This window comes from Enhydra lutris, unplaced genomic scaffold, assembly GCF_002288905.1.
Source record: "Enhydra lutris kenyoni isolate GAN:26980312 unplaced genomic scaffold, ASM228890v2 scaffoldscaffold15, whole genome shotgun sequence".
Classification (NCBI taxonomy): Eukaryota; Metazoa; Chordata; class Mammalia; order Carnivora; family Mustelidae; genus Enhydra; species Enhydra lutris.
Window position 1 is genome coordinate 5217234 of NW_019154099.1, and position 18398 is coordinate 5235631.

The 18398-nt window shown below is 39.0% G+C and overlaps 1 protein-coding gene across 4 annotated transcripts in view; it reads right to left on the reverse strand.

Moving 5' to 3' along the window:
* Positions 1-18398, reverse strand: part of LOC111146919 (leucine rich repeats and calponin homology domain containing 1) — a 190776-nt gene that overhangs the window by 76877 nt on the left and 95501 nt on the right. For all 4 annotated transcript variants that reach the window (XM_022502685.1, XM_022502684.1, XM_022502683.1 and 1 more), the window contains one exon: positions 17144-17288. In XM_022502685.1, coding sequence (XP_022358393.1) covers positions 17144-17256 — 113 coding nt within the window. In that variant the 5' untranslated portion in view covers positions 17257-17288. The remainder of the gene's footprint in view (positions 1-17143; positions 17289-18398) is intronic.

The window sequence follows — 18398 nt, forward strand, 5'->3', positions numbered from 1 at the left end:
TCACATTCAGTTTCACAGAGGACCCAAAAGTCTGGCTCCAGGTCTCACTTCTGCTTTGCAGGAAGAGGTTTTCTACAGAGAAGTGCCTGAACTTCCTAAGCTCCTATCATCAATGCCTAGTTTTTCTGAGAAATGGGAAAACAATGGATAAGTGAAATCCATGAACCATTTTATGTATGTCAGTCATTTATTTCAACCTCCTTTCCCACAAAAAGCCCCTTCCCTGCCATCAAGTAAGGAGACAGAAGGTTTTTAGTTTCCCTGCCTTTCTTTCCCTGGCATTCTGCTGAGGAAGCCAATGACCAGGCTGTGAAATATCTAAAAACCTGTGTGTCGAGTTACTACAACTATTTAGAACTTGTTTTGTGTGTATGTGTGCACGTGCACGAAGCTTCCAAGGTTGTGGTACAGTGTGCATGTATTTAGGGACACACATAAATCAGTGTGGGAGAGAGGAAGGGACAGACAGCCTGAAAACACACCAGTGTTATTAGTAATCCTTCGAGGGGGATTAGGTACAATGAGTGTCTTTTTATTTTCTTTCTTATACTTTGTTGAATTTTCCAAAATTCCTACAAAGTGCTTTCATAATTAAGAAATAAATATCACGGGGCACCTGGCTAGCTCAGTCTGCTGAAAGTCCAACTCTTGGTTTAAGCTCAGGTCATGACCTCAGGTTTGTGGGATGGAGCCCTGCATCAGGCTCAGTGTTCAGTGGGGAGTCTGCTTCTCTTCCTCTGTACCCCCCCACTTGCGTGCTCTCTCTTGCGAGCTCTCTCTCTCTCTAAAATAAATAAATCTTAAAAAAGAAATAAGTATCACTATAAAAAGATAAACTTCATCTGCATACTGGTTACATGGGGGGTTTTATTTATGAAAATTCACTGAGATGTATAATTATGAACTGTGTACTTTTCCGTATGTATTATATTTCAGTTGAAGGTTTTACTCCCCTACTCTCCCATATGAGGAGGTGGGAATCTTATGGCTAAATAAAGGACATCTCTAGCTGATGGGCTGAGAAAAAGCAGCTGTTATCCCCTGGAAAGAACCTTTCTAGTGACGCGTGGGTGGCACAGTTGGTTAAGGCTGCCTTCAGCTCAGGTCATGATCCCAGGGTCCTGGCATCGAGTCCCACATTGGGCTCCTTGCTCAGCGGGGTGTCTGCTTCAACCTCTCCCTCTGCCCTTCCACCCTCACTCATGTTCTCTCTCTCTCTCAAATAAATAATAAAATCTTTAAAAAAAAAAAAAAAACCCTTTCTCATGTGGGTACTCCCCTGTAACTCCCCTGATATCTCTCCTGTTCCAGGTACCCAATGAATGCCTGGGTAATAGGGTTTATCAAGAAAAGACACAGTCAACCTTCCCTCCATTGCTGAGATCTGCAAATAAAGAGATTTCCAGAAAGGAGTGGGAAGGAGAGAGGTTTCTCTAAGACGGTCCAGCAGAGGGAGGGAGGAGATTGAAAGCCATATGGGGGTGGAGGGGGGTTCCTGGCACTGGAAGGACCAGCTGCCTCTTCACTTCCCCCTGGTTAGAGTGATAGGGAGAGTAAGGGGGTTGGACACGCCGTGGCACTTTCTCCTGTCTCTGAGGGCAGCAGAAGGGCATCAAGGGCTACCAGCCTGTTCTCCAGCCTCTGACATCCACCCACAGGAGCCCAGTGGGGCTGCTCTGACTTCCTGACAGGGACTTCCTGGAGCACTGATGGGAAAGCTTTCTCCAAGCTCCATAAACATCTCCTTTGACATTACCTCTGGAAAAGAGAACGAAGTTTATTGAAAGGTGGCAAGCAAATAATTTGGAATGTAATTTGTGGTTATAAAATATTTATTAATACATAATTTCCTAAAATGAGGACTGGTTACTTAAAATGTTAATAAGGCCATTTTTTTTTTTTAATTTTGGAGCCACATTTAAACTTCTTTTTGGAGAAAAGACAAGGAAACAAAGATTAATTGGTATTTTCAAAAATTTCTACATTCCTGTTTTCATAGAATTAACAATTACAGTTGAACATTCTTCCTGTGTTTCTTTGCTTGGAAACTCAGATTTCAGCCATTCCCAGTCTCACCATAATGCAGGGATCTCATCAGATTAACAGATACTGAACGAGGAGAGCCACTTATCATACCATTTAAGCAATGCAATGAGGGCTCTTCTCATTCAGAAGCACAGTATTTAAGATTACATGGGATTAGGCTCATGGGAATTCTAGGGTGGGTACTAATTTAAAATAAAATAACACTGAGGCATTTTCAATTTAAAATGTTAATATTAATTTTAAATGTAAGCATTTTAAATTTAAGCATAATTAAATGTAAGCATGATTTCTTTGATGGGGGTTACAAGCTTTTTATGCTAAAAGTTGCTGATGGAGTAACCTATTTATTTATGCCTCATGCTATACTATAGTTAGTCACCTGCAGATAAATCCAGACGCCAGAACTTTAGTTATAACACAGCACGCTACAGACCCAGGTCACATTTCTTCAATCTCATTGATCCAGTCTCTCAGGCTCAACTTCATATATTTTATCGCAGGATGTTCCTATGTGACTTGTAATTTCCCCGATAGAAAAAGGAAATACACATGCACACAAAAACCCATTAGCTGTCCAGCAAGTATTTATAAAGGACAGGAGAAACTCCATTCCCTTTAATCCTCTACCCACTAAAGACCACATGGGTAGCCTGAGATTATTCCAACCACTCATCTGGCAGCGATTTTTCTCAAGCAAATAATTGCCTCAGGCCTCAAGCAACTGTCTTGCTCCCCACTTGTCTCCTGCTGGCCTCTTGGCTAAAAATGGGCCCTGCGCAGAAAGAATGTTTAAAATAAGGGTGTATACAATCTGATAAGGTAATAGTCAACATTTATTTTCAAATCTACCTTGCAAGCTCTACCTGAAAGCAAAATCTAAAAAAAAAAAATTTTTTTAACTCACTCAGTACAAAGGATTTAGTGGGGGAAAAGGGGCCACTCATTCAGAAGCAGAAATTACAGATTTGGTCATGGCAGCCTGAGACATCTTGCCCAGCATCTCTTCTCACTGTCCCTGCCCAGTCTGCACGGACGATGATGGCACAGGGAGGGAGGTGGAGAGGCGGAAAGGCGTTAGGTTTTTACTGGGCCGTGTTTATTGCTGACGCTTCCTCTTCATCTTTCTCAATCGAATGACTCCCTATTAGATTTATTGGTCTATTTCCTCATGTCAAGATGAAACAAGGCAACTCAAACATAATTTGAACACTTTTGATAGCTTTAGTTTACAGGATAAATTTCTCTTGGCTTCAAGTATCCACTATCCCGAACTTAACATAATTCTTAAACTAAAGAATTTGCAAACCATCTCACTTCCATACAGTTTTACTGCTAGAGAGTCTTAATTTAATGTGTTTTGACTATGACACTTATTAATATCCATGTTTTTAGACTTAATGGTGGTATTTAACATTATTTATTATTGGTTTATCAGAAAGTTTCCCTAAAGTATGTGATGATTAAAAAAAAAATACTATAGGGGCACCTGGGTGGCTCAGTTGTTGAGCATCTGCCTTTGGCTTGGGTCATGATTCCAGGGTCCTGGGATCGAGTCCCACATTGGGCTCCCTGCTTAGAGGGACGCTTGCTTCTCCCATTCCCCCTGCTTGTATTCCCTCTCTCACTGTGTCTCTCTCTGTCAAATAAGTAAATAAATAAATAAAAAGACTATATTCTTACATGTGATTTTATTATCAGGGTATCCTCTCTATATATTTTTTATTTTACTGGGATAGTGTATGGGTTCACTTAATAATTGAGGGTAGAACCCACTCAGCAGAAAATAATTTATAGGAAGACTTCCATAACATAGTCACCTACTCAACTGGTGAAAAGGTCACCAGCTATGGAACTAGAAGGCCTGGCTTCAAATCTCGTCTCTGCCACAAACATTTGGTATAGGTAAAACATTTAACTCCTCTATTTTGTTATCATTAAAACATAGATGATAACGCTTATCTAACATTAGACATGAGTGTATGGAGGCAAAAGTGCTTGGCCCAACATTAAATCTCGACAACAAGACAAAATGATACCGGACCGCTAACATGGCAAAAGCAGTAGGAGCATGACCAAAAAAAAAGTGTGTGTGTGCTTAGCTCCGTTTTATTTATTTCCTAACTGCTAAAATATCAACCACTTTTCAAATATGGTTTCATGTTGCATTCATTGAAAGCATAAACCCCTGAAACATAAAGAGGATCACTCCGAGACGTGCAGAGTAGGGACCAGGCTGGGCTACACAACTTCAGCCTAAGAGAAACCAAGTGAACTACGACCACTCTGGAAACCCTAGACTAGCTCCTACAAGCACTTGGACGACTTTCTCTCCCCAACCTTCTCCAAATGCCAAGTTCCTACTATTTATCTGGGAAAACATGAATACCCAGGGGTCACCATCTTCATTTACTGTTTGGTTTCTGAAGAGTAACTGAAATAATGGTGTGAAATAATAACCATCAGAAGCCTATTCACAAACTGTCCCAGCTCACACCTCAACAGCCCCAGAGAGATCAGGGCAGGCTCGCCCTCTGTGAGTATTGGCTGGGGTGGGGGTTGGGGGAAGGAACAAACAAGCACGCTGTAGCTATTGCTACTGTTTGTGCGAAGAGTTTCTCTGTGCGTGGTGTGCGTCCTTTCAAAGGACATCTCACTTAATTCTGTGTTTATGGGTTGTACTTTTTTGTTTGTTTTTGTTTTGTTTTTCTGCATACCCTGTTTACCTTTCATTCAAGGCAGAGTAACATTTTTATGGTTTTTTTTTTTCTCTTTTGCTTATGACACTTGGCTGTTAATGGTCTTTATTACACACACACATCAGTGAACAATATCTATAGAGAACCATTTCCTTTTTCTTGCTGGCTCCATTCTGAAAAACCCACCACGGCAAAATGTCTCACCCTCTCTTCCCCTGGTGACAGAGTACTTCCCCTTCATGGCCTGTCCTCCCCCTGTGTTCCCACCATCCGCAGATGCCTGAGACTCCTCCCAACCACCACCAGCACCTCGCTTCACATTGCCTGGGATCTTCTGGCAGACTTTAATGCTACAAATACAAATTATGTGACTATCACGTTCACCCTGTTTGACATGAGATCTGTAAAGCAGTCGTGCGATTGAGATTTCGGGCATGCACAACATGTGGGCAGCCATACTGAACCTGAACTTTGAAAGCACTTAGGCTGTCTGCAACTTGGGGGTGGCCATCACCAGAAAACTTCAAATGCTTCGAGACCAGCAACACAGAATCATCCTTCGAAACCTGCATCGTGAACCAGCTGTTGAGCACTACGTACCGATCCATTTCCCATTCTACATGTGTGAAGTCCCCGTCTGGAGAAGCAAAGCAGTTAGCTGCAGAAAGGAGAACCAAAGGAGCAACAAGAAGCAGAAAGGGAGCGTCTACAGCAGCTCAGAGTTCGGGCCAGTGGCTGCACCAGCCCTTTTGCTGTGCCTTTGCGCGTGCATACCTGCACCATATTTGGCCACTGCAGCTGAAGCTGGTTCCCACAATAACAGCCTATCAGTCTCCTCCTGAGTATAAATAAAGCCTGGCTTAAAATACTCCGCTTTTTTATACTCTCCATGGTCGGCAACCACCACTGCCGATGTCTGTAATTAGATTTCAAAGTGTAATTATTGATAACTCACCCCTTCTCAGTTACTTCCTGTCCTTTTTTTTTTTTCTCAGAGCTCGTCATTTCTTAAAGGATGAGGCTCTAAAAACTGTGACCTCAAATTTCCTCTTTAATATTTTATTATGCCCTACCTTCACTCTAAAATGGAGCTGAGTGTTCTAAATCACGGAAGCTCTGGATATTTAAAGAGAAAGCAGTATCAGATACCAGCCAAGAATATTAATTGCCAACACCTTCAGAGGAAAGAATGTAGACTTGGGGTTTTAAGTATTAAGACTATTGGGGCACCTGGATGGCTCAGTTTGGTTAAACATCCAACTCTTAATCTCACCTCAGGTCTTGATCTCAGGGCTATGAGTTCAAGCCCTGAATTGGGGCTACTTAAAAAATAATAATAACAAACAAAATAAAAAGTATTAAGACTATAGAGGCCTAAGCCCTATGTCTTGAAAAACACCGCTCTGCAAAACACTGTTGCTGGCACCTAGGGAAACCACCACTAAATGGCTAAGAAAAATGTCTTAGCACTGAAGATAATTCTCCACTTTTTGGAGCCATGCTCCAAATAGAATGGACACTAGCTTCCTATTACCAGGCAAGGATGCCTACCTTACCCACCTTCCCCTCCATGCAACTCCACCAAGCCAAATGTTACTTTGACATTTTTCCTCCACCCAAAAGGAAAGGGATATCCATACTGACTTAGAGGAGAACAGGCTGCCCAGATCAAGTTAGGCAGACGGACCCTGGAGCCCTGAGTGAATACAAAATATTCTACCCAGGGACTCTGAGTGAATACAAAATATTCATAGTAAGATTTAAGATGCCTGAACATTTTTGAACATTTTGTCTATCATTTAAACATATATCTCTCCATCTATTTCCAGGAATTTTTAAATGCAGGTGGAATTAATTATATGAATATGTCTATATACATCCTTCTTTTTTCCTACTTATTCTTCCAAGAAAATGAGTCTTCAGAGAGCTCCTGTCATGTAACTTGACAGCCTGTAATAACAAGGTTCCATTTAACTGTTCTAATACTTTTACAAATCAGCACCATATCCACGTTACTAACAATACTAGAAAATCCACTTACTTTACTAGATCTTCTGCACTCTTTTTCTTAACCCATGTGGCAATAGATGTGACATAGCACACTACAAAACCTGATTAGACAATTCCAGAAACATTTCTTGGGTAGTTATGATGTATAAAGCACTGTGCTAGGCACTTAGACAACTATTATTTTATTTATATTCACAACAGTCATGTAATATAAGCAACAGTCATGTAATAGAACCATTAAACCGCCAACCTTTCAGATGCAAAAACTGATGTTGTTCAGAGAGTTTAAAGAACTTGCTCCAAATTGCCTAGCTAGTGCTCTGTGATGTGTGGTTTGAAACTAGGTAGGCCAGGCTTCATCGTAATGTCTGTGCTCTTCTTCAATATAACACTGCCTATTTTCATTGACTTTGGAATACAAAGTGAAGGGAAACCCGGAAAATAGTAGGAGGAGGACCTCAGATTCTAATCAGGAGGCAATGAGATGCTAGACTGGTCATTCAATGATTAATTTCTATGAAAAAGGGTGGAGGACAGGGTCAAAGATAATTTCTGAGGTTCCAAGCTAGGGGGGTGGAGAAAACTGGGAACATGGACAGGAACAAGGATGTTAATTTGGGAAAGAAGAAAATGAGCTTAGTTTAGCAGATGCTCAATTTTGAGGAGTCAATAAGCATCTAAGAGGACCTAAATTTTTGGCAATCAGGAAAAAGGGGGAGAGGATATATTTGAGACACCTGAGGCATGGGTCTGAGAGAGAAGATTTAAGGACCAAAGACTGACCTTTGTGGAATTCTAGTGATAAGGTGCAGAAAGAGAAAGAACACCCAGACAGGTGATGGGATCACATTTTTTAACCTCATTCTCTTTTAGTATGAGGTCAGTTCTTAAAGGAGTGAATGGGTGATAAAAATTCTTCTAAGTTAGTGTTTACAAACTGATGTTTTGGAAAGCACCACCCTGGGAGACGCTAATAGGTAGGCCTCACAAAAAAAAAAAAAAAAAAAAGGTTGTGGGGAAGAGTTCTGTGTTGCTTGGAGATACCTAAAATTTTATCCTAAGAATTGAACCTTCTTTCAAGAATGAGGGGAAAAGATAGTTCAGGAAAAGACTGTATTTACCATAAGCATACCATCACCAAATAAACTTCTTAAGAATGCATGTTAAAAAGAAGGAGATTGAACCAAAAAAGAGTGAGATGAAAAAGCAGAAAATCTGGTTAAAAAAAAAACAAAAACAAAAAACATATATATATATATATATATATATATATATATATATATACACACAACAAAAACAATATCAAAATTCAATTCAAAGTAAAAAGCAAGATGGACCTAAAATATAGAATAAAAATAATACACAAGTTTGCAGAGGGACACTTAACAGTTTAAGCTTTCTATGAACATTATTACTTTAAGGAGGATGGAAGAGGTATTTGTTACCTTTACCTTCAGGCTTTTGTAAGTCAAATATTCATGGTAACAATTTATATAAGCAACCTTTCAATTCAAAGTCTAAAGATATAATGACTAACCTCTAAACCAGAGGAAGAAAAAAATTAGAATAAATAAAACTTGGAATAGTCATTAGAAGGGAGGAAAGGTCAGGAGGGAAAAGGCAATAAGAATCTTCATTAAAAAAAAAATACAAAATACAAAGAAAAATGTAAATCCACATACATACATACCGAAACTAAGGTTGAAAGGTTGAAGATGAAAAAAATGAAAAAATATGTGCGAGCAAAAGCTTCTACAAGAAAGCTAAGACATAAGTATTAATTTCATATACAATAGATGGTAAGTTAAAAAAAAAAAGCATTCTCAGGATAAAGTGAATCACTACACAATGATAAAACCTGCAGTTTGCAAGAAAGACATATAATTTTGAACTTGGGCTCAAAATACTCGGCCTATAACTTGGTCTTAAAATACATAAAGAATTGATGGAATAACAGGGGAAAAAGCAAATCTATAATCATCCTATTTTGCTTAAAGCACATCTCACAGTAACAGATATATATGAAGCAGACAAAAGATGTTTTGGGGTAAAAAAGATGTGAGCTTCCAAATTAAATTTATACTTAATGGCTTTACTGGAATCCACATACAACACTTAGAAGGACATACATTCTTCTCAAGCACAGGCTATAACATACATCTCAATCAATATAAAGAATCAACATCAAATAAAATATTCCCAAAATGCAATGCACTAATATTAAAAATCAATTTTGAAAGGTAACTTTAAAAATCAATTCTAGCAAACTCATGAGTCAGAGAAGTAATACTGAAAATTAGGGGCACCTGGGGGGCTCAGTTGTTAAGCATCTGCCTTCAGCTCAGGTCATGATCCCAGGGTCCTGGGATCAAGCCCCACATCTAGCCCCACAGAAGCCTGCTTCTGCCTCCCCCACTTCCCCTGCTTGTGTCCCCTCTCTTGCGGTGTCTAATAAATAAATGAAATCTTTAAAAAAATAAATAAATAAAAGAATAATGAAAATTAGAAAAGTTTTAAGAGTGAGCTTAAGAATATGACACATCACAACTTTAAGGAATGAGCTAAAGTGCTACACACAGGGAAATCCATAATCTTAAATGCTCCTATGAGGGGAAAAAAAATAAACAGAGATTATTGAATACACATCTCAAACTCCAGAAATTAGAAAAAGAACAAACATATAAGAAAACAGACAGATGGAAATTTGATAGATAAAAATCGAAAACTAATAAAATAGAAAATAAAAACCGAAAAAAGTTGGTCACTAAAATTAAAAGTTGATCTGACAAAAATATACACAGTCGAAACAAACTTTTAATTTAATCAATTTAATTAAAAAAGGAAATAAAGGAATAATAAATAATAAAGGAAATAATAATAATAATAAATAATAAAGGAAAACAAAATTCACAGCACCAGGAATTAGAAAGGCAAACCAACTACAGATACAGTAGAAATTTTTTAAAATTTAAAAATGCCCTCCTTATTTAAATATTTAGGTTGGTCTCCTGGACAATTCTCTAACAACTATTTTTAAGACTATGAAACTCTCCCAAAGGGCAAGGAATACAATCAAGCATCATTAATGTTAGACAAGGGAACAAAAGTGAAAATGCCAGGCAAACTATAAATGCCACAGAAATAAATTCCACTAATTTCTACTATACTTATGTATGAACTGGTGTGGCTGGGGGATAAATCACTTTCCTGTTTCCCACCTAAAGTAAAGGGTTGTGGAAGGGCCCAAATATGACGGTGTACCAGCTAAATCTTATTTGGCTATTAAGAGATGATGATGGGGCACCTGGGGTGGCTTAGTTGGTTAAGCAACTGCCTTCGGCTCAGGTCATGATCCTGGAGTCCCAGGATCAAGTCCCACATTAGGCCCTCTGCTCATCAGGGAGCCAGCTTCTCCCTCTTCCCCTCACCCCTTTCATGCTCTCTCTCTCTCTCTCTCAAATAAATGAAATCTTAAAAAAAAAAAAAAAATGATGATGATGATGATGATGATGAAGATTCCAAAAATCCACACCCTCCTCATTGCATATACACTCCTTTTCTCGTTCCCTCTTCTTGATGACAAAGACCTGGCAAACTGCAGTGTTCTTAGAGGAAATAGAATAAGTTGATTGTTGATGGAATGGAAATGTTTCAAAGGGTCTTCATTTGTCTAGTTAGAAAAATAAATGTAACTTGCATCTTGCTCATTTGGGCTTGCAGAAAAAACTCTGAGAATTACTATAAACAAAACATCTGTATAGTCAATTAGGAGTAGGTATTTACCCCATTTTTGGAGGGAAAATCTGCAGCACAAAGATCTTAAGTGCTGCATTAAGATCAGAAATAGACCTGAAAAAAACAACACATTCTGACAGTGCTCTAGCCATCAAAGCCATAATGTCCCTTTTGTGTCTCTCTGTTCCTCTGTTTAATACAAACTCTGATCTAAAACAACATCTGTGATCAGGTGACATGTATAATGGAAAAATCCTCTTTGGAAGTCTTGCCAAGTATGAACTCTACTAAAAGGAATGGAATCTGGTAAGAAATATCCTATTATTAACTCATTCACGTTTAGCAAAACCCAACAACTACCAATGCCAATGTACATAATTTTATAGGCACTGCAAAATATAAATTTTTAGGGACGACTGTCTCTAGGTTCTGCCTTGAGAACAAATGCTCAGTGAGCACACTAGAAAAAACAAGGCTTAACACACACACTGCTGCTTGTGCAACCAATGACCCAGTGGTCACTTCCAACTATAGCATTCTACAAAAAACATTTTCAAATTTTAAGATGATGCTTCCAAATTCCAACATGGTTCACTGTGTTTTGGAATCTTCCTTCTGATCTGTCATTTCACAGAACACAACCTAGCTACCCCAGACCAGTTCCAAAATATATCATTTTCCCTTTGAAAATACAATAAGTTCTTCATAAAAGGATTTGGGATAGAAGTTTGTCTTGAATTGACAAAAACTCCTCCCCTTTTCCAGGGTAGGAAGACACCGTCAATTTTCTCAGTTTCTAGAAAGAATAAATGCTATCTCACAATTGAGACCTTCTTCAGAAACATCAGTGCACGAAGAGGTGCGTTTCTTGAGGATAAAACTAAAATTCTGAAGAAGAAAATCAATTTTTAGTTTACAACAAATACATAAAATCTGTGCTTTCTGAGACAACTCTTATATGCTAGGTGCTCCTCTGATCTTTCAAATAGCAAGATGTCCTTAGGATTAAAGATAATTTCTCACAATGACCCCCGCCCCCACAAAGGAATGTGGGGATACAGGTTACATGGCCATCAGGAACTTGGCTCTTTCTGCACATTGTTTAGCAGCCAAAAAGGATGCCAGGCTTCAGAAAAAGCATCCAAACCAGATTCCTTTTATGGTGTGATAACATTTTGTTCAATAGGCTGCCCTTTTCTTTATAGGCAATGCCTCAGAAACTACTCCTAGAGACAGGAACTCCTTTTTAATTTTTTTTAAGATTTTATTTATTTATTTGAGAGAGAGAGAGTGCAGGGGAAGGAGCAGTGGGAGAGAGGCAAGCAGACTCCGTGCTGAGCACAGAGCCCAAAGCGGGGCTTAATCTCAAGAGCCTGAGATCATGACCTGAGTGGAAACCAAGAGTCAGACGCTTAACAGACTGAGCCACCCACGCGCCCAAGGGGCTTTTTTTTTTTTTTTTTTTTTTTAAGATTTTTTATTTATTTGTCAGAGAGAGAGAGAGCGAGCACAGGCAGACAGAGGCAGAGGGAGAAGCAGGCTCCCCACAGAACAAGGAGCCCGATGTGGGACTCGATCCCAGGACGCTGGGATCATGACCTGAGCCGAAGGCAGCTGCTTAACCAACTGAGCCACCCAGGCGTCCCACCCAAGGGGCTTCTAATGAAGAACCCAGCTCCCCTGCTGTGTGTTTCACTGTCAGGAACTAAAACCACTCACCAAGAGTTCTGGAAGTAGTACGATCAAAGGCAGTAAAGAACTTTCATTTTTTAGCTGCTTCTATTCCTGAACCTCTCCGAGACCTAACTTTTCAAAAGCTGAAGTTCTTATTCTAAGACTCATCGCACCTCTCTGGTCCTAGCCAAGAGTTTTGCTGCCTTGGGTTGTTCTATTTTCCCAAGGTACCTTTTCTTCATGGGTCTCATCATCAACAACCTCTCCAGCACCTTAAAATAGATTTTAAACTTTGTAATATGGCTTTCCTGTGGCGCTCAGTTTCCAAGTGTTTGCTCCTGTGTAGGAACAGGTCTTGCTTAACCATTTTTATTGTTCTTGGCCACATTTCTGGGATTAAGACACTTTACAACAGGAAGAAACACAGTGGCACCTACACTAAACACACATAACCTTTTGTTGTGAATACCAAGACGCAAAGATTAAAAGCCCAGAGCCTTCAAACTCAGGCTATGTGAACAGCAATAAATTAGTGTTTTCCACAAATTTATCATTCCTACCGTGTGGGAAAACGCCAAAGTGTTTTTCACTGTATTGCACAGCAAAGGGTTTTATTTTGCAAGTGTTAATGAAACCCATCTCTCTGGCCTAAGACAGGACTTGGGTTTCTGGCACTAAGTAACCATCTGACATTTAAAGATAGCATCTGTGAGAGATCCCACTAGCCGAGAAGCCGTATAGGCAGGGGCATATCACCACCACCACCATCAGCTTCATTGTCTTCGGTATCACTGCGACCATCAAATACTTCTGGTTGTTCACCCCACCAGAATACCTACTATCGATTCACAGTAGCATCACACGGCATCCCGCCTGCTTTGAAACCTACAAAACTAGCAATTTCCACATGTGACTTATTAAAAAAGAGAAAAGACTAAAAATACAGCGAGACCGTGCTTAATTTTAAGTGTAGAAATATGAAATCTGGGGGCACCTGGGTGGCTCAGTGGGTTAAAGCCTCTGCTTTCGGCTCGGGTCATGATCCCAGGGTTTTGGGATTGAGCCCTGCATCGGGCTCTCTGCTCAGCAGGAAGCCTGCTTCCTCCTCTCTCTCTGCCTGCCTCTCTGCCTACTTGTGATCTCTGTCTGTCAAATAAATAAATAAAATCTTAAAAAAATAAAGAGAAAGAAAGAAATATGAAATCTGTGAAAATTTGAAAAGCAGTTTCTCTGCATTACTTTATCCCACAGTTCTTTATTCGTAGTTAATACAAACAAGAGGAAAAACCCCTAAGTACCACAAAAGAGAAAGTGTTTCCAGGTACTTATTTATAAAACCTGATGAACTTGCCTATTTGTTAAAGCTGTTTCAGAACATGCTATGGTTGATACAGTCTACCTTAAGTGTATGCCTAAAAGCAATTTCATTTTTCTTTAATTTTTTGAAACTTATACAGATTTTCTCTGATACATCTAAATTGGTGATAATGCCATGATTTGATGATATGCTTCTGTCTAGAACATAAGCTCTTTTCCTTGGCAGAGTATGCAACTTATCACAAAACAAACAAACAAACAAAAACAAAAACAAAAACAAAAACTGCACTGAAGACAACCTGGTAATTCGTCTATGAGTTAGTATGTCTGCAGCATCCTGAGTCCCTCTGTTTCCTTTTCAAGTAAACCGATGGGCAGCCTCTTCTCCAGAGGCTCAAGTTAGCCAGAGTCCACCATGCCCCTCCACCATACCCAAGAAGAAATACATATTATTTCACTGACTTAATTGTTATGATAGGCAGAAAAGACCTGAAAAGGCCATAACACCTGGTCCTGGATATCAAGGAGGGGACATATATCATGATCACACACAAGGACAATATTCTACATGTCCCCCTGGTCAGCAGCTGGAGGGTGGCTGGAAGTGGGGTAGGAGTTTGAGACAGAAAGAACTCACAAAGACACCACTATCATGCGAATGACATTGCTCAGCATCTTAGAAGAGTTAACAATTTTGTTAGATGCCACTGGTATTTTTTAGACATTTATTACATGCCTGCAAATAAGCAGATGTGACAGTCGTCTACTATTTTATAAGCAATAGTGGATCCTTTAGACAAATAAAACATTCCACTTCAAATCACTATCAAACAGAGAAATAACTCAGTTTCAAGTGTCCAATTCTCACCAAACCTATAAATCAGGAGTTAAAGGTTTTACAGTTGAACAAGCTGCCATCTTCGTGGTCACTTCAAAGCTTGCCCTATGTTATTATTTTATGTTACATATTTATATTCATGAAATAAACTCAAAAGAGGTACCAAAAATAATTGTGTGTGTGTGTGTGTGTGTGTGTGTGTGTGTATAACTTGTCTTTGAAAGAGTTTAGAGGATATACATATGCCTGCCTGCCTTCTTTTTAGGGAGAGAGAGAGAGTACATGAGCAGTGAGGGGGGCAGAAGGAGAGGGAGAGAGAAAATCTTAAAGAGGCCCCATGCCTAGTATGGAGCCCTTCAAGGAGCTCAATCTCATGACCCTGAGATCATGATCTGAACCAAAATCAAGATTTGGTTGCTTAACTGACTGAGCTACCCAGACACCCCAAGGATGTCCATACATTTTTTATATACCCTGACAGAACTCCTCTGAAAAGAAAGAGATAATATATTTTTAAATTTTCTCCATGTAGTTATCAATTCCTCTGAAGAGTCAGGATTCACTACAGAATATGTCTTAAAGCAAAGTAATATTAAAGTAGAGATGTGAGCAAAGAAAACACAGAATAAAAGTGACCTATATAAAGGGAAGAAAAGATAGAGGCAAACAAGGAATTAAACAGAAAACACTGTTTAAAGAGCTTCAACAGAAAAAAAAAGAAAAGAGCTTCAACAGTCCCTTTATCTATTTCTTCTTCCTATCACCTAGGAATTCACCAAAAATTGTTTACAATATACCCACACAGTTCCCCTTCAGCATCCTCAGTCCCAATGGCTCACTCTGTTCTTGCACTAAAGGACCTTGAAACCCACACATCAATATATCCTTCCTACCATCTGAAGATAGCAGTATTATTCCACTCTCGACTGAGCCCAATGTGAAAATCATCACACCAAAACCAATCATATTAGTGCTTTTAAAGAATAATATAAATTTCAAGATTAGATTACCTCATGTTTGTAGAATTTTATAGTTCGTATCATACCAGAAGAGAGATCTCATCTATACCCAGCAGCTTCTCATTGTGTATGGACTTCGTGTAACAGTATAAACTTACATCTCCCCATGTGTTGCATGTAGGACTACTGGAGGTGAAAAGCGTCACAGCAGGACAAACCTAGGTAATTAAACACACCAACTGCATGCGCTCTTGGGATACTGCCTCCATGCAGGCTTGAATTAGAGGGCAGATGATTCAGGGCAATAGTGAACCAAACCCGATAGACACCACTCCATTGACTCCATCAGTCAACTCCAAGGTAATGAACATTGTGCTGTTGCAGAAATAATTTAGATTATCTTATTCAGGGAAACTCAAAAGGGTCAGATCAACTATAAACCTAGAGAAGTGGAAGGTAGTTCTATAAGCCTCTAGGCTATGCTAATAGTAACTTACATCCGGGGCGCCTGGGTGGCTCAGTGGGTTAAGGCCTCTGCCTTCAGCTCAGGTCATGATCCCAGGGTCCTGGGATCGAGCCCCGCATCGGGCTCTCTGCTCAGCAGGAAGCCTGCTTCCTCCTCTCTCTGACTGCCTCTCTGCCTACTTGTAATCTGTCAAATAAATAAATAAAATCTTAAAAAAAAAAAATAGTAACTTACATCCTATTCACTAACCCACTTCAAAACATGACTAGGATTGTTTTTTGACTCCCAAGAAGGATATGCACACCTAATGAAGCACAGTGGAAATCCATTTTTGACCACAAAGAAAGCAAGAGAAGACCCCAACTCTACGTGGCCAACCATAAGCCAACCAACCAACCAACCAACAAACAAACAAACAAAAAAAAGGACATTATTATCATAAGTTAATGGCTCCATCTGGTTCATTGGGAATTTGGCATGTTTGGCATGTTTGTGACACTACACCAGCCCTGCTAATCAGGTGCTGTTCTTCCCACACCAAGATCATGCCACTGACATGGGGAGAGGCTTTGCTCCAGCTTGAACTCTGGAACCTTGCATTCATAGTAGAGATAGATTTGATTTAACGGTTCCCCTATTTCTCTCCTGACATCCTGTGTGAGTCAAATATTTAGGAGACAAGGAACCAAAATCTGTCCAGAGCAGCGGACAGTTACAGCACAGTCTAAAACCTGGGCCTTATGTAAGTTGATTTTCTTAACTTCAGGGCTGCTCAGGGGTGTTAATATGTTACACCGTGCGTGCATAATTAGGGAATCAGTACAGCCCACTGGCCTGTCCTCAGCAAATGCTGACCTAATTGAATGGGGTCAAAGACAGCAAACTTCTCATCTTGCTGCAGTTGGTCAGTGCTCTTGAATTTTCCCAGATGGCCAAAAGGGAACAGGCTCAGACAGTACTAAGTAGCAAATCCAAAGGTACAAAAACTCCCAAAGACCAGCAAGGCCCCAATTTGTCACAACCCTCAAATTCTTTCCTCACGTCCTTTAGCCTTCCGCCTCCAAAAACTACATCAATACATGAAGACAATATACCAAGCACCAAAAAAACCAAAAAGTATAAATGATACCACATAAATTACTGTAAAAAAAATAAACAAAAATATCTTGCCCTACTGATATTCAGAGAAGTCTAGCACCGAAAACAATATTAATAGCCCTACTAATTTATTATGACAGGTAGTTCTTAAATAATTTTAAATAATAATCTTAAATAAATAATCTTAAATAATCAAAGGGTGATCAGGATTTGCAAAGAGAAAAAAAAACTTATAGAAATGAAAGCACAGTTAATTGGGGTTTTTTTCACTGAATTTGATTACAATCCTTAGAAGTCAACCTACCTCAAGTTTAAGTAGGTCAGCATCTGCAGATTAATGATGGCCTCAGGAATGACTCTGATACAATTATGATACAGATTAAGAATTTCCAGTGATACGAAATGGCACAATTCCATTGGGACTTCGACCAGTCTGTTTTTAGATAAATCTGTGAGAAAAGGAAAGAGTATTTTGTCAATAAATCTTCAACATGACCCAGTACAATTATCCACTACCAACACTTTTTTTTCTTAACATGTTTTAAAATAAGCATAATCTAAATGTAGATGAGCATTTTCATTCCTTGTAGCTCTGTTACTCTAGGGCTGATTTCTTTTTCCTGGCATATTACCCAATTCATATGGGAAAGCAAAAATATTGCTAAAACAGTTTTATCTCTATATTAATTTGTAAATACAGGCCAGATATAGAAGAGTTACTGAATCAATATTTACTTTCCATTCTATCTAAAAATTATTTCAAAGTCATTCTCCCCTAGGCAAGCATGAAAACTGTATCCTTCAATCTTCTCTGAATACATATCTTTACCAATATTTATTTAATTCAATTTTGCTTTCATAACATATGTTGTCTCTTGGGATATTATATCCTCTGCAAACACACACACAGTAGATACTAAATAAATACTGCATTCACTGGAATAACTGGGAACCTACAACGAACAAGCCCAAGACAGATCAACTGTGTCTCTCTTAAGGACAGGCAATGTGCAGGCCACATGACCGGCCATAAAACTGGGCTCCCTTCCTCAAGTGTACCAAAGACCACAATAATGGAGGTCTACAGAGCAGTGCAAGCAAACGTTAGGGTTTAAGATACCACCATCTCAACAATAAAAAATGGAACAGTCTTTAGTGTCTAGATTTGGGAATGGCAGACATAACTGTCAAATACCGTAGAACACCAATCATGAGAAAAGAGCTACCACTGTCAAAAACAATAAGTCAACATTACTGATATCACCCTTCATCAGGAGTATGACCAGAAGTATGACCAGAAGATGTTTATTAAATATCGTGTCATATATACTTAAGGAATCACACTCCTTTAAAAAAAAAAAAAAACACAAAAAATTTAAACAGGTCAATACAATAATGAAATAGAAATCGAAGGGCTATCCTCCTGACTACTCTTCTGAGAAATAAATACATATATAATACATAAATAAATAAATACATACATAAACAAAATAAAAAAATAAATACATAAATAAACAAAGACAGACCTAGATGGCTTCAGAGGTGAATTCTCAGCAGGT